Below are 13235 nucleotides of genomic sequence, written 5' to 3'. Positions count from 1 at the left end.
CGCCTCTTTATGATTGCGCAGGCGCCTTCTCGGTCCTGGGCGGGGCGAACAGAAAGGGGCGGGACCAGGCTGATTGCGCGCGCAGAAAGCTGGTTGGGGGACAGTTCAAGATGGCGGCGGCTACGTTTCGGTTTGTGCTGCGGGGCTGGAGAACCGGTGTCCCGCCGGGCTGCGGATTACGGCGACTGGTGAGAGAGCTGATCCTGGAGCTGGGGGCAGAGGGCTAGGTGTGAGGCTCACTGTGTGCCTTATAATCTAAAAACTGCGCCTTCCCTAGGGGGCACTTTTCTGGAGCTCAGATACAAGATTGACAGAGAAGGTTGCAGGGCCTGGAGCGCGTTTCCGAACGTGGGGCTTGAAATATGATCGGAGGACAACTTGAGTTAATTAAATTAACAGGATTGAAATATGATTGGAGGACAACTTGAGTTAATTAAATTAACAGGTGAAATATGATTGGAGGACAACTTGAGTTAATTAACAGAATTGAAATATGATTGGAGGACAACTTGAGTTAATTAACAGGACAACTTGAGTTAATCAGCACAACTCGCTCTCTAGTTTTTTCTTTTTTTGGCTGCCTCCTTTTTTTTTTTTTTGAAGAAGCCGTTCCAAAGGGTGAGGATTGGCCCCACATCATTGGCGACGCTTTTGGGAACCTAAGACTCAAGATATATAGGCCGCTTCATCTTTTCATTCTCATTGTAACCCTGGGAACCTGGGCTTTCTGTTGGGAGAAGTATGGAAGGACAGACTGTAATGTGACCTTAGGTATATTGTTTGCTAATGTCTTTATCTGTCTTGGATGTACAAAGGAGGTAGTAAAACCCCTAACATGTCGAATTAAAAGAATTAAGTGAAAACAGTACCCATAAGCACTTAGTGCTTGGTTATGTCCATATGAATTTGAGCGTGAAATGTTCCAGGTGAGGGAAGGTCACTTCAGATGAGAGTGAGTGGGAAATTATCACGATTGCTAACCCAGTCCCTAACCCAGAGGTAGAATATTTCAGTAGAATCTTCAGAGGAAACTAAAATATTGAAAAATGCCGGATTGGTCAGACCTAGGGTTACTCGTCTTTCCAGAGGTATACACACACTTCTCATTTGAGTCCCACAAAAATCCTGAGAGGCAGGCCCTTCTGAGTTCCTGACTGGTACCCTTTGTTGTTCAGTCACTAAGTCGTGTCCCCCGTGGACTGCAGCACACACCAGGCTTTGCTGTGCCCGTCCTTCACTATCTCCCGGAGTTTGTCTATTGAGTCCATGGCGCTAACCATCATATCCTCAGCCTTGTACCCTGAGGGTAACCCTGTACCCTCAGACTTGTACCCTGCAGCCTGGCAGACTCAAGTCTGGTGCTTTCCTACCTCCTGACCCCCAGGAAAGGGGTGGCAGCGCAGTGAGCGGCCTTTTACTTATACTAGTTAAACTCCAGCCTTTTATTTATGCTATTCTTTTTGCCTGTAATGTTTCCTTTTTCTACTTAACTGAAGTTCTGCCAGCTGATGGATTTTTTTTTTTTTGTCTCAGAGCCAGACCCAGGGGACTCCTGATTACCCCCGCTTCCTGGAGTCTGTGGATGAATACCGTTTTGTGGAGCGCCTGTTACCCCCCACCAGCATCCCAAAGCCCCCAAAGCACGAACATTATCCAACTCCTTGTGGTTGGCAGCCCCCTAGAGGTGAGCTGGGTGATGGGGATAGCCTGAAGGCTGCAGGGAAACATCTCCCTCCCTAGTGGTCTCTCTGCCCTGGCCCAGGCTCTCAACTCCCCAGAGGGTTACATTGAGATCACTTAGAGCTAGCATCTTAGGTTCAACGAAGAGCTGGGGATTGGATACCTGTTTTAGTAGGACCCATCCATTCACACTATTGGGGTGAGGTCTTCTCATGTGGGAAAAGTGAAGCATAGAGAGATGATCCAAAAACTTCCACCCCGGCCATAATTGAGACATGGCTTGGGAGTTGGGCAGCTGTGTCCAGGTTTGGTTTTGCCATGCATTTCCAGTATTATCTAGTTGCTTAGCTTCTCCCAACCTTAGTTTCAGCAAAATAGAGATCATCTGCTCAGCACATTAAAGTGGATTGTGCAGAGCTCGGTCTGTGCTAGGTATTCAGTTCTTGTAAATGGCCATCCCTTTGTGCCAGATTGAATTTAGCCTCCCTGACCTAGTGGAGAAGGGCAACGATTGGCTCCAGAGGGGGACCCAAAGATCCAGGGAGGCATAGCCCCGACTTCATTTCTTCTTCAGCACCTGCTGTTGCTGGGCCTGTGCTGGGCCTTGAGGTACCAGCGTGAACAAGCTGGTCCTGGCACCAAACTTACGGAAAGAGCGGGTCTCCTGATCTGAAGCCTGGAGGTGGCTTTGCCCTTGTGTTCACTGACCCTCTACACATGGGGGAGAAAGGCGAGGTGAGAGGAAGTCTGAGGACATTTGACTTATCCCTGTCCCTCTCTGTCACAGACCCCCCACCCAACCTGCCCTACTTTGTGCGGCGCTCTCGGATGCACAACATCCCAGTCTACAGGGACATCACGCATGGAAACCGTCAGATGACTGTGATCCGGAAGGTGGAGGGGGACATTTGGGTAAGTGGGTGGGTAGGTCAGGGTCCAATTCTGACCTTTCAGGGCTGAAGGGACAGGAGCCTCTGGAGGGAAGGGTCTCCTGATCAGGCCTGATCCGTCATCTTCCCCTAGGCCCTGCAGAAGGATGTGGAAGATTTTCTGAGCCCACTGCTGGGGAAGACACCTATCACCCAGGTCAATGAGGTGACCGGTACCCTTCGGATCAAGGGCTACTTTGATCAGCAGCTCAAAGCCTGGCTCCTGGAGAAGGGCTTCTGATGCCCAGCTGAGCAGCCTCCATGATAGTGTGCCCCTCAGACTGCAGTCCTGGGGATCCCAGGAGGAGGGAGGCTGTTGGAGCAACAAGGAAAGAGGGGGTACAGAGACCAGGGCTGAGGGCTTTTGGAGCAGGCCTTGCATGCATAAAGGAGGAAATGGGACTCGGTATGGGTGCCAGCACTGGGGGAGGGCTGTCTAACATTGGAGACACACCAGAAACAGCCAAGCTTGAGGGGAGTGTTAATTGCCTCCCTGCCCCACTTTGGCGTGATCCTGTTCTCCCTTCATTGGAGCTCCTTGACTTGAGCTACTCAAGCTTTAGAGGTTGTTAACTGCCCCTCTCTCGAAAGCAATAGCCCAGCCTGGTTGACCGGAGGGTAGCCCAGGGCACACCCATTGGGCACATTTCTTCCTTGGCCCACAGACCTTCACTGCTGCAAAAAAATCCTTGAGCCCTTCTTCTAGGTCAGATCTGGCTTGGTAGAGGCTAGAGAACCCAGGATGACTTAGACACAGATCCTGGAGGTCTTCATTTCCAAGTGCCATGCACGTCAGACCCTGGGCTCATTCCTTTTACCCATGGAGAGGTAAAAAGTGGCCTCCTTCTCATTCTGTATTAGAGTTGGACCTGACTGGGTTTCTAGCTCCAGGAATCTAAGTGATTAGCTGGCCTGCAGGGCTCCTTGAGAGTTCCTGGCGCAGCCCACGGCCATCCCTCCCAGGTTGCTGACCTGGTATCAAGGCTGGACAATACTCAGGCAGGAAGATACTGACCTTTTGTCCCTATCGTCCTATCCTGCCCCAGCCAAGGAACCTTCACACTTGCCTCACCTTGGGAGTCCTAAAGGCAGGAGACCTGAGATCCACCCCCACCTCAGCATCAGGCTGCCTCAAGACAGGGTTCAAAGCATGGCTCCCCTACTTGCTCTGACCTCAGGCAAGGTAGTTACCCTCTCTGGGGTTCAGTTTTTTCATATGTAAAATGGGTTTATCTTCCGAAGACCTTAATAATTCAACACTGCCCAGGGACAGTACTGCTTTGTATAAATAAACCCACAGATTCCAGGCCACTCTTAAGTCTACAACCTGAGTTTAGAAAAAGGGAGTGTGGCACACCAATCCTATCACACCAGTTCCACCAGTCATTAATGCAAGTTTTTATTTGGCTGTATATACAATTTAAGCTATTAAAATTTGTACAATATTTACAAATTAAATAATCATCTGAAACTGTCTCCAGCAACTCTTGTAACATAAAACCAAGGGGAAAAAGACAGGGGCAGGCAAGGCCTTGGCTCCTGTGGGCCCTACCTGGCCCAGAGCCTTTCTAAACTGGAAAGATGAGGAACTCAGCACTCCTGCTTCCCTTTCCTGGGGGTCAGGCATTCCAATTCAAAATGTAAGCCAGAAGACAGCAAGGAAATAACTCCCATTCTTCTAAACTCAAGAAAAATTCTGCAAGTTAAGAAGTGGCCTTTCCGTAGGTTCTGAGGCTTGCAGTGGTTCAGAATCAGACACACGAGCTCTCAGCCTAGAGTGAGGCTGCCCGGTGCCTGCTGGGTGAGACCAGAGTCTCACCTTAAACTACAGGGAGAAAAGGGCCCGGGGGGGAGGGGCAGAGCAGGGCCCCTCGGTGCTATCGCCTGCCCCTCCACCCCCAGATACTCCTTTCCCTGAGTTGTGTGGTTGCCAGTAAGACATGGAAGTGCCACAGGGCACAAAGGGCACAGCAGACCACCGCAAAGAGCTTCCGGAGAGTTTAGGTAGGAAAAGAGGTTAGGTACCAGTCTTGGTGGGCGGGCCCAGGAGCAAGTTCCTGGCCTGCCTCCAGCCCCTTGAGTCCACACTCGGGAACGGGAGCTAATACTGTTCGGCACTGCAGCGTGACTCCACACACAAGCGGGACTCAGAGGGGCTGCCCCTTCTCCCAGAAGGGCACTGGGGGGTCAGAGGGCGTCTCAGATGCTGCACCTTTCTGTCTTGATGGGCCCAGCAGAATACAGGGCTGAAAGGTTGGAGAAGCAGCCTGGAAGTGACCCCAAATCCCCATGGCTGCCAGGGGACTGCAAGGGCTGGGGTCAGCTGGGGCCTCCAGCCTCTTTGCACTTGGTCTAGGGTGCCACCTCCTCCGCCTCAGAGCTGGGCTTACTGCTCCCTGGTGCAGGGAGGGAGGGAGCTGGCACTTGGTGGCAGGACGTGTCCCAGCGAGGGCTGCTCGAGAGGGGGCAGGTCAAGACTGGGGCGTTGTCAGTGGGCAACAGGGGACTCCAGCTTTTGTAGGCGGCGGCGGCGCAGCTCCGCTGCATCAGGCTCCCCATCTTCAGGCAGCTCCTCGGTGCCCGCTGACTCAGGAGCTGGGGACAGAGAGGTCCAGGAGTGGAACCCAGACAAGGCCCCTGGCCCACTCCCTGGGGGCTGACCGCAACTACCTGAAGGCTTCTCGGGTTCAGGGGCTGGTGGGGAGGCTCCCGGGGATGGGGTGGTGGCCTCAGAGCTGGGGATGCTGGTGGAAGAGGTGGCAGCAACAGCGCTAGGGGCAGTCTCCTCAGTGGGGTTAGCTGCGGTGGCAGGCCGGGGGGGCCTAGGAAGAGAAGGGATGAGAGGAGGGCGTGGCGTCCTGGCCTGACTGGACAGACTGCACTCGGTGCACCTCACAGGGTGAAGGCCAGCACCGACGTCACCAGTGGACGCCGGTGAACACGTGTTGCGTGACTCCTTGAAATTCTGTACCACAGACCGTAAACCACGTACAGGCAGGGACTTCGGGCCGCGTTCAGTTACACTGCTGAGTCCCTATCTGAGGTGCCAGGCACCTTCCAGACCAACTAAGACAGTCCACTGAGTAACCCACAAAGCACACGAGTCTCAGACTCAAGCTCCCCTCCAAGTCTGTACTGACATTGCTGGGTACCAAGCACTTTGTACACGTTCCCTGCGAACAGGAATTAGAACACCTCTATTCAAATAAGGTAACGAAGGTCACAAAGTGAGTGAGTGATAGGATTGGGACTTGAACTTGGGCCAGGCTAGCTCCAGGTGACTTCATCTGCTGTCTCAGATCAAGGGCCGTGATTCCCAAAGTGCCACCCTGTGTCAAGAGGGTGTACATGATAAAACTGAAGTACCAGGAATTATGAGTAATCTGACTTTAGGAAAGTATAAAGGAACAAGATTCAGGTCAGCTCTTTGATAAACCCCACTCCTCCGCAGATCCAGACAGGCCTTGTGCAGGGGCAGGATAAAAAGACACTGAGAACCCTGACACTTTGGGTGTGCCTACAGGTAGGATGCACGAATCAACGGGTGGCAGGAGAAAAGGGCCGAAAACCATCGCTGGGGGCCTGCTCTCGGCAGCTCCACACCCCCGCTGCCCGCCCTGGCCCCAGGTGTAGACGTACCCCAGGGAGGCGAGCACGGTGAGGTACTGGTTGATCTGTAGCATGGCGGCATCCAGCAGCGTGTGGATGTTGCGCAGGCTCTGTAGCCGGGCCTCCAGGTGCTGTCGCTCATGGCCTTCCAGAGCCCGCAGCTCCTCTGGGGTCAGCCCAGCAAAGCCTGCAGGAGGCACAGGCATGGGGGGGAAGGCTGAAAGGAGAGAGAGAGAGGCTCAGCCTGGGCCTGACACCCCCCACCTCCCCAAACCACCCCTGGAGAGGCCCCACTTACCAAAGGGCGGAGGCAGCAGCATGCCCATCCAGGGAGGGGGGAAGGGGAAGCCGGGGGCAGGGCTGGCCTCCGGGGAGGAGGCAGGGCCAGGTGCTGAGGCAGAGGCGGCAGTAGCGGCTGTGGTTGTGGCTGCTCCATTGGGCCGAGAAAGGGCAGCTGAAGAGCAAGAACAGGAAGTCAGCAAGTGTCGACGGGCCTCTGCTTCCCTTGCTTCCATCCCCTGGCTGATGTGGTTCCAAAGGGCTCACCTGCACTGGTGGACGGAGGGGCCACAGCCTCTCCTGAGCCGGGGGGAGGTGGGACAGGCGGGAAGGGGCCCATGGGGGGCCACAGCGGGAACATGCCTGGAGGGAAGGGAGGCAGGAGGCCCTGGGGGACTGCAGAGAGAAGACCGGTGGTGAGAAAAGGTCCAAACTGAGACAGATCCAGGATGCAGGCAGGGGGTCTGGACGTCCTCTGTCCCCACAGGCCCTCTCTGAGCTCAGCACAGATCACTTGTGACTGCAATCATCTATGTCTCTTCCTGTGACCAGCCCTTGTGGCCCCCCCACCCCGTCTAGAGGGCAGGGACTTTTTCACCTCAAGATTTCCCATTCCCAGTCCAGGGCAAGTACCCAACAGTGTTGGATGGCCAGATGAAGGGGCCACTCACAGTTGGGGGGCTGGGGCAGGAGTGGTGGGGCGTGGGGGGCAGGTGGTGGCCCCTGATCTGCAGGCTCAGGGGGCGGCGGTGACTGGGTCGGCAACGATGCCCGAAGGACGTCCATACGGCAGGTGGGGCAGGTCTGCTGCCGCTGGAACCAGGAGCGCAGGCAGCTGGGGGTCAAGACCAGGCAGTGGTTGGCACGTCCCTGGGGTTCTGCCTCCCAGAGCCACCCCTGATGCCCAGGCTCCTCTGGGCCTCTCCCACCTGGTATGGAAAATGTGGTTGCAGGGCAGTCTCTTGGCACCAGTCACCATCTCTTCTCGGCAGATAATGCAGACATTGTCCATCGCCTGCAGTTCCTCTGGAGTGGCGTCTGGATACCTGGTCAGAACAGGCCAAGGGCATGTCAAGACCAGAGCTGGAGGCAGGGCACCTGGGGCAGAGCTTGGGCGAACAGCTGGGACAGGCCCACTTACAGTGTGTTCATGTTGCGGATAGCTCGGCGAGACATGATGGCGTCAGTCACAGCTTTCTTGAACTGCCTGAAAGGACAGTTTCAGTAGAGGAGGGAGACGGGGAGGGGTCGACGGTGTGGCAGGGCCAGCTAGACTCACCTCATGGCCAGGTACATCGGCCGGATGGCGAAGAGAGGGAACGTATGCACCTTGATCATGATGGTCATGAAAGCCATGTACAGCAGGACCTTGATGAAGCCTGGGCGTCAGGGGGACAGAGAGTGGCAGGTCACAGGACTTGGTAGGCAGGGCTGGGGACACCGGTACAGGTTGGGAAGGTCCAGGCTCCTCACCTGTGAACAGCTCGGTGTAGAGCATGTACACAGCCTTGTTGTCCCACGGATTTTCGCTCTGGAGGTCCACGGAGTGTAGCACATACTTGATGAAGATGGTGAGCACCATGGTCATCAGGATGGCATACTGGGGGGTAGGAGGGGCAGGGAACATAAGAATGCAGCCCCCTTGCTCCAGCCCAACTCTGCTATTCCCAGGCCTGTGCGCAGCAGAGTGCCACAGTACAAGCACAGGCCTGGATGCCACCAGGGTCCTCCTCGCTTCTCCACTCACTAGCTGACGTGACTTTCAGCAACTCACTAGACCACTCTGAACTTCAGTCTGCATGTCTGTCAATGACAGAATTAACTGCTCCTGTGTAACAGAGTTGCTTTGCTGATTAAAACAGATGCAGGTCGTGCTCAGCTCAGGGCCCGGCATACAGAAAGCACTCAACAAAGATGAACCATCATCACCAGACACGCCTCCCCAGCTGTCCATCCAGCTAATTCCTCCTGTCCATTAACAGCCAACTCCTCTGGCATCAACTTCCAGGAAGCCTTCCCTGAGCAACAGGTCAGGGCTCCTCCACACATGCCTTTCTAGGCTTTGCCCACTCTTCTAGGAGTGTGTAGTGGGCAGGGCTGGGACTGACTGACAGCTGCTCCTTGGTGGCCACACGGGCTGGCCACAGAGCAGGTGCTCAGTAAAGGTCTGTGAAGTGATTCAAGGCACGTGCAGTGCCACCTCAGGCTTGTCCTCCCAACCTCCCAAGCCAGTTTTACCTCAAAGCCAAACACCAGCTGCACAGAGGCCCCTCGGGTCAGGATGCTGTGATAGGCATGGCTGACGAAGAGGAAGTCCAGGATACCCAGGAGGAACATAAGGGCTGTTGGTAATGGGACATAATGGGAGGTTGGTGGGGTCAGCCCAGGGCCTGACAGCCACTTTCTGCTCCAAGACAGCTCCCACCCTCAAGCCCACCATGGCCCCAGCCATCTAGTCAGGTGGGCACACTCCACCAAACCCAGCCCGCTGGGATTTCTGGTTCTGCCTAAGGGTGGCCCAAGCTCCAGGTGAGGAGGCAAAGAGCTAATAAGGGGCCAGGCAGTTGAGAAGCCCTGGAGTGGAACAGGGCAGAGATGATGCAAATTAACTTCCTAAATTATCTTTCCTGTACAGCTGTGGGTGGAGTGGGCAGCCTATGCTCTATGGCATGCTCCATGGTTAATGACTTTTCATGTTCCAGTCCTTCATGGCGCCTCTTCTCCCTCCAGCTCCCTCCTCTCCACTCCCGTGGATCTCACTCACAGACAATGCGGCAGTGAAAGAGCCAGGAGATATTGGGGCTGCGTTCCATCTGAGGCAGAGCAGAAAGGGGGCCTGTCAGGAAGTCTGGGGCTCACCCCACACCCCCAACCCAGCCCTCACTCCATGAGTCTGCCCTCCAGCCATTCTGCTCCAGAGAATCCCCTGACCCAACTCACAAAGTCCACACGGTCCTCAGCCAGCCAGTGAAAACACTTGAGGAAGAGAAGGAGAGTAAAGAGAGCAACAAAGCGGGGGCTGAAGTCGTCCCGAAAGACGGTGAAGGCCAGACAAGTCTCAGTGACAGCATACCAGGAACGTTCCAGAAGGTGCTGGAGGTTGAACAAGGAAGGATATGGAACTCAGACATTCTGTTTGCCCAGCTCCCTGCCCCTCACCTTCGGAGCCATGAACATCTTACCTCCATCTCTGCTGCCCTCAGCTGTCCGAAAAACACCTTGCCCATCACCTTGCCCAAGAGGAAGACAAGGACAAAGGCCTGGATATACAGGACCTAGGAGTGAAGACAGGCTATGTTTTGAGGTCACTTTCTGCCTTGTTCTGTCCGGGGCTCATCATTCAAAAACCTCTCCACATCCCCATCACAACTGGTTCCAAATTAGGTCTGGCAGCTACTTCACTTTTGTCCTACCTACCTGACCTTTAGCCCCACCCCTGTCTGAAGCAGACTCCTCCTTGCCTCCCAGGGAGTTCCTCCCTCCCTGAGCCCTGAACTCACTGCCATGCTGGGACTGGACTTGGTCAGGTACACCACCGTGGGGTAGAACTGGTGCTTGAGGTAGTAGGCATGAGCCACTACGGCCCCGGTCAGCGCCAGGCTGGCCGCCATCATCACGGCAGTTCGGAACATTGCCCTGGCCTGAGGACCTGCAAGGGGAAAATAAAGAATTGTTGATGCCCATACCGTGCAAGCTTAGCACCGTGCCTGAGACGCAGTGTTAATAAACAGGAGAAAGGAAAGAAAACCTCACTTCATCCTCACCATCATGGCGTCAAGAATAACATATGCTTCTCTATCTTACAAAGTAGAAGGCTAAGACTCAAAGGGCTTAAGTGATCACACTGACGCAAGGCCTGGAGCCTGGGTTAGTCCTGTTTCAAATCTAGGGCTCTTTCCACGCTGCCTGCCAGACCGCCGCCTCTAGGGAAGAATGAGGAAAGGCGGCAAAGTCGGAGGAGGGACCTGCTCCCTTTGCCCCTAAAAGTGACTTTGATGGGGTGGGATGCAGAAACCTCCAGAAGCGGGAACAGGCCGCCTGGTCTGGGAGAAGGCAAGGCGCTGGGGGGCGCAGCCGGGCAGGGGCAGCGCCAGTGACAGCTCGGTCAGGGTGGGCAGCTCTGACGCGCGCCCCGCGGAAGCGGGGCGGGGTACGTCAGCCTGGAACCCTGGCGCCCCCCACCCCCTGGGGCAGTGTCAACTCGGGGCGCCGGAGAAACGGCCGACCGTCAGGATGCAGGAGCGGGACGGATAGGGAGCCGGGTCGCCCCCACCGCCGCGCACCTGTAAGCGCCGGGAGCTGCGAGCGTCGCAGGCGGGGCCGGGCCTCCGGGACAGCGGCCGCGCGGGCGCCAGTCTACCGCCAGCTGACAGGCCGACAGCGGGCGGCGGGGCTGAGGGGGCGCATCAACCCCGGAGGCCTCGAAGGGGAACGCCCAGGTCCCGACTCCAACCACAACCCCGGCCCGACCCCGGCCCACTCACCAGGAGCCCAGCACCGCGAGCCCGCTCAATGCCCGCGACTGCGGAGGCGGCTCCGGTTAACAACACTCCCCACCCCCTGCGAGCCGGAACTTGGAGGGTGAGACACCTCACTTCCGGCGGGGCGGGGCGGGGCGTGGGTCGTACCACGCGCCCCGTTCCCGTGCCCGCGCTGCCGGTGGCACCGGGAACGGCAGTGCCACCACCCGTGTGGGGTTCGCGCCTACTGTTCGTGCAACAGATGAGAGAGGCGAGAGGTGGTCTGAGCGGCAGAGGGGCACCCGGAGAAGATTAGAGTCTCCCCATTTACTAAGCACAGATGGTAGCGTCTCCGCCGCTGAGCGGACTTAACTTAGCCGAGGACTCGGGCTCTCAAAGCTGCCAGAGGGCGAGGAGGGCGGGAGGGAAGTCGTGCGGGCCGTACCATTCGGAGGGGCTGCGTAGGCAAGGGAAAGACATTACGGGCCTAAGAGAAATAAACAGAATGTCTTAGAGACTCATTCCAAGGGGACTCATAACAGTTTGATAAGTTAGGCGCTTTCTCAGAGAACTGGATGCAGGAAAGAAAAACGTGTTCCCTCCTAGATCACCCCCAGATTGGGTGGGAGTGCGTTAGATCCCCGTGGCTGCTACTGATTGCTCAAAACAGAGTTACGCGGACCAATCAGAAAAAGAAACGAAAACTGCTGGCCTATAGGAAGAGGAAAGCAGTTGAGCCGTTGCTAGGGGCGGAAGGTAGCGTTGCCTAGGGCTAGCTCCAAACCCAGAAGGGTAGAGAGTAGAGAGGGCGGAGTCCTTGGGCGGGTGTTCTGAGTCTGCCCCAGGGGAACGTTTGCTGCGCCGCGAAAGGGAGGTGTACCTGGGACTGAGTAGAAGATAGACCTTTCATTCCGGTTCACCTTGCGATGGGAGTGTTCTTTGCAAAGGGAGTGACTTCACCGTAGCGTGCCTTCACCCCTCCCCAAGCCTACTGCGTTGCTGTTCTTAGATCGTTCTGTCGGGCCGCCGTAGCCACAGCTCGCCAGATCTTGGCTGTCATCAGCCAACCTCATCTGCTCATTGACAGAATAGAGTTAATGCGCCCACCGTGCGTGGCGTATTCCGCCGTCATCGCGTTTAATCATCAACCACTAAAGTTGATAAGCTAGTGGTGCTAGTCTCGTTTTGTACCGTGTGCTCAGTTGCTTCAGATGTGTCCGACCCTTTGCGACCTATGGGCTGTAGCCCGCCAGGCTCCTCTATCCAGGGGATTCTCCAGGCAAGAATACTGGAGTGGGTTGCCAAGCCCTTTTCCAGGGGATCTTCCCGACCCAGGGTTCCAACCGCGTCTCCTATGTCTCCTGCATTCCATTTTATGTGTTCTTATTTTATACATTCTCATTTTATATGTTGAAAATTGAGGTATAGAGATTTAGCAAGTCCTGGGATGGACACCGGATCTGTCAAACTCAATTCCCGTACTGTTAGCCTCAGTCACCTTTATCACCACTTGTTAACCTGAGTTTGCCTGACCAGTTTAACTTGTAGCCTGTCACTGAGCTGGCTCCCCTATAAGACCATCTATGACTTTCTAATGACTATATCCAATGGGCAGCTTTCAGTTCTTTCGTGACTCAACCGCGCTCTCCTTCCTTCCTTCTACACCGATTAGCATGAGGGATCTTTGATCCTCCAGGGAAGGGATCCGTGCACCCTGCAGTAGAAGTGTCCAGTCTTAATCACTGGACCGCCAGGGACATCCCCATCTCTCTGATTCTTAAAAGTCTTCTCCTTGAGCTTCTGTGACCCCACATGCCTCTGTGTTCCCCCCAGTTATGTATCTGCCCTCTTCCTCTTTCTTTCATTTAAATGTTGTCCACAAAGTCCTTTCCTTCTCCAAGGAATGTCTTTCTCCTCAGTTACCAACACAGTAAACATTGCTTAACTCCTTGAGTTGGATGGGGTCCCCTTCTGTGTGTTCCCATGATGTCTTGTGCTTCCGGTATAATGGCATTCAGCACCCTGGGCTGACATTGGCAATGAACTTGACTCTCATTTTTAGAGGCGCTGAGCTTAAGGGTGGAGGCCTGAGTCTTTTTGTCCCACACTAAACAGAAGTAGATTTCCAAGCAAACAGTATCACGACTGATGAGACTTCCCTGGTTGAACTGCTGAGAGAAATAGGCAAATCCATAATAATGGTCAAAGGGTTTAATAATCGTTTCTCATTCATTGACAGAACAATAAGTAGGCAGAAAATCAGCAAGGACATAGTAGA

The 13235-nt window shown here is 55.1% G+C and overlaps 2 protein-coding genes across 4 annotated transcripts; one reads left to right on the top strand and one right to left on the bottom strand.

The window, feature by feature from the left end:
• The first annotated feature begins 31 nt into the window (after window positions 1-31).
• Window positions 32-4080, top strand: MRPL49 (mitochondrial ribosomal protein L49). Of its 2 annotated transcripts, none has more exons than XM_005894062.3 (4): window positions 32-188; window positions 1534-1684; window positions 2468-2592; window positions 2704-4080. In XM_005894062.3, the coding sequence occupies exons 1-4, from the start codon at window positions 111-113 to the stop codon at window positions 2848-2850; spliced, it is 501 nt and encodes a 166-aa protein (XP_005894124.1). In that variant the 5' UTR covers window positions 32-110; the 3' UTR covers window positions 2851-4080. The 2 variants fall into 2 exon arrangements, with proteins under 2 accessions (XP_005894124.1, XP_005894125.1); XM_005894063.3 differs by having other exon boundaries at window positions 74-188; window positions 1540-1684.
• On the bottom strand, window positions 3988-11314 carry SYVN1 (synoviolin 1). 2 transcript variants are annotated; one of them, XM_070360551.1, is made up of 16 exons: window positions 10982-11314; window positions 9998-10146; window positions 9680-9772; window positions 9438-9590; window positions 9262-9310; window positions 8736-8839; window positions 7971-8097; window positions 7777-7876; window positions 7639-7704; window positions 7427-7543; window positions 7169-7332; window positions 6765-6893; window positions 6517-6672; window positions 6249-6435; window positions 5280-5431; window positions 3988-5204 (listed from the first exon to the last, which is right to left on the bottom strand). In XM_070360551.1, exons 2-16 carry the CDS (start codon window positions 10127-10129, stop codon window positions 5098-5100), a joined length of 1836 nt encoding a protein of 611 aa, XP_070216652.1. In that variant the 5' UTR covers window positions 10130-10146; window positions 10982-11314; the 3' UTR covers window positions 3988-5097. The 2 variants fall into 2 exon arrangements, with proteins under 2 accessions (XP_070216652.1, XP_070216653.1); XM_070360552.1 differs by lacking the exon at window positions 10982-11314 and adding an exon at window positions 10781-10937.
• Between the last annotated feature and the right edge of the window lie 1921 nt (window positions 11315-13235).

This window comes from Bos mutus, chromosome 22, assembly GCF_027580195.1.
Source record: "Bos mutus isolate GX-2022 chromosome 22, NWIPB_WYAK_1.1, whole genome shotgun sequence".
Classification (NCBI taxonomy): domain Eukaryota; kingdom Metazoa; phylum Chordata; class Mammalia; order Artiodactyla; family Bovidae; genus Bos; species Bos mutus.
This window is presented reverse-complemented; position numbering and strand designations above follow the sequence as displayed.

Coding starts and splice junctions, on each gene's coding strand:
- MRPL49 (XM_005894062.3), top strand. CDS start 111: ATGGCGGCGGCTACGTTTCGGTTTGTGCTGCGGGGCTGGAGAACCGGT. Junction 189..1,533: donor GCTGCGGATTACGGCGACTG/GTGAGAGAGCTG, acceptor TTTTTGTCTCAG/AGCCAGACCCAGGGGACTCC. Junction 2,593..2,703: donor AGGTGGAGGGGGACATTTGG/GTAAGTGGGTGG, acceptor ATCTTCCCCTAG/GCCCTGCAGAAGGATGTGGA.
- SYVN1 (XM_070360551.1), bottom strand. CDS start 10,129: ATGTTCCGAACTGCCGTGATGATGGCGGCCAGCCTGGCGCTGACCGGG. Junction 9,591..9,679: donor TGAGGGCAGCAGAGATGGAG/GTAAGATGTTCA, acceptor TTCAACCTCCAG/CACCTTCTGGAACGTTCCTG. Junction 7,877..7,970: donor CTACACCGAGCTGTTCACAG/GTGAGGAGCCTG, acceptor CCTGACGCCCAG/GCTTCATCAAGGTCCTGCTG.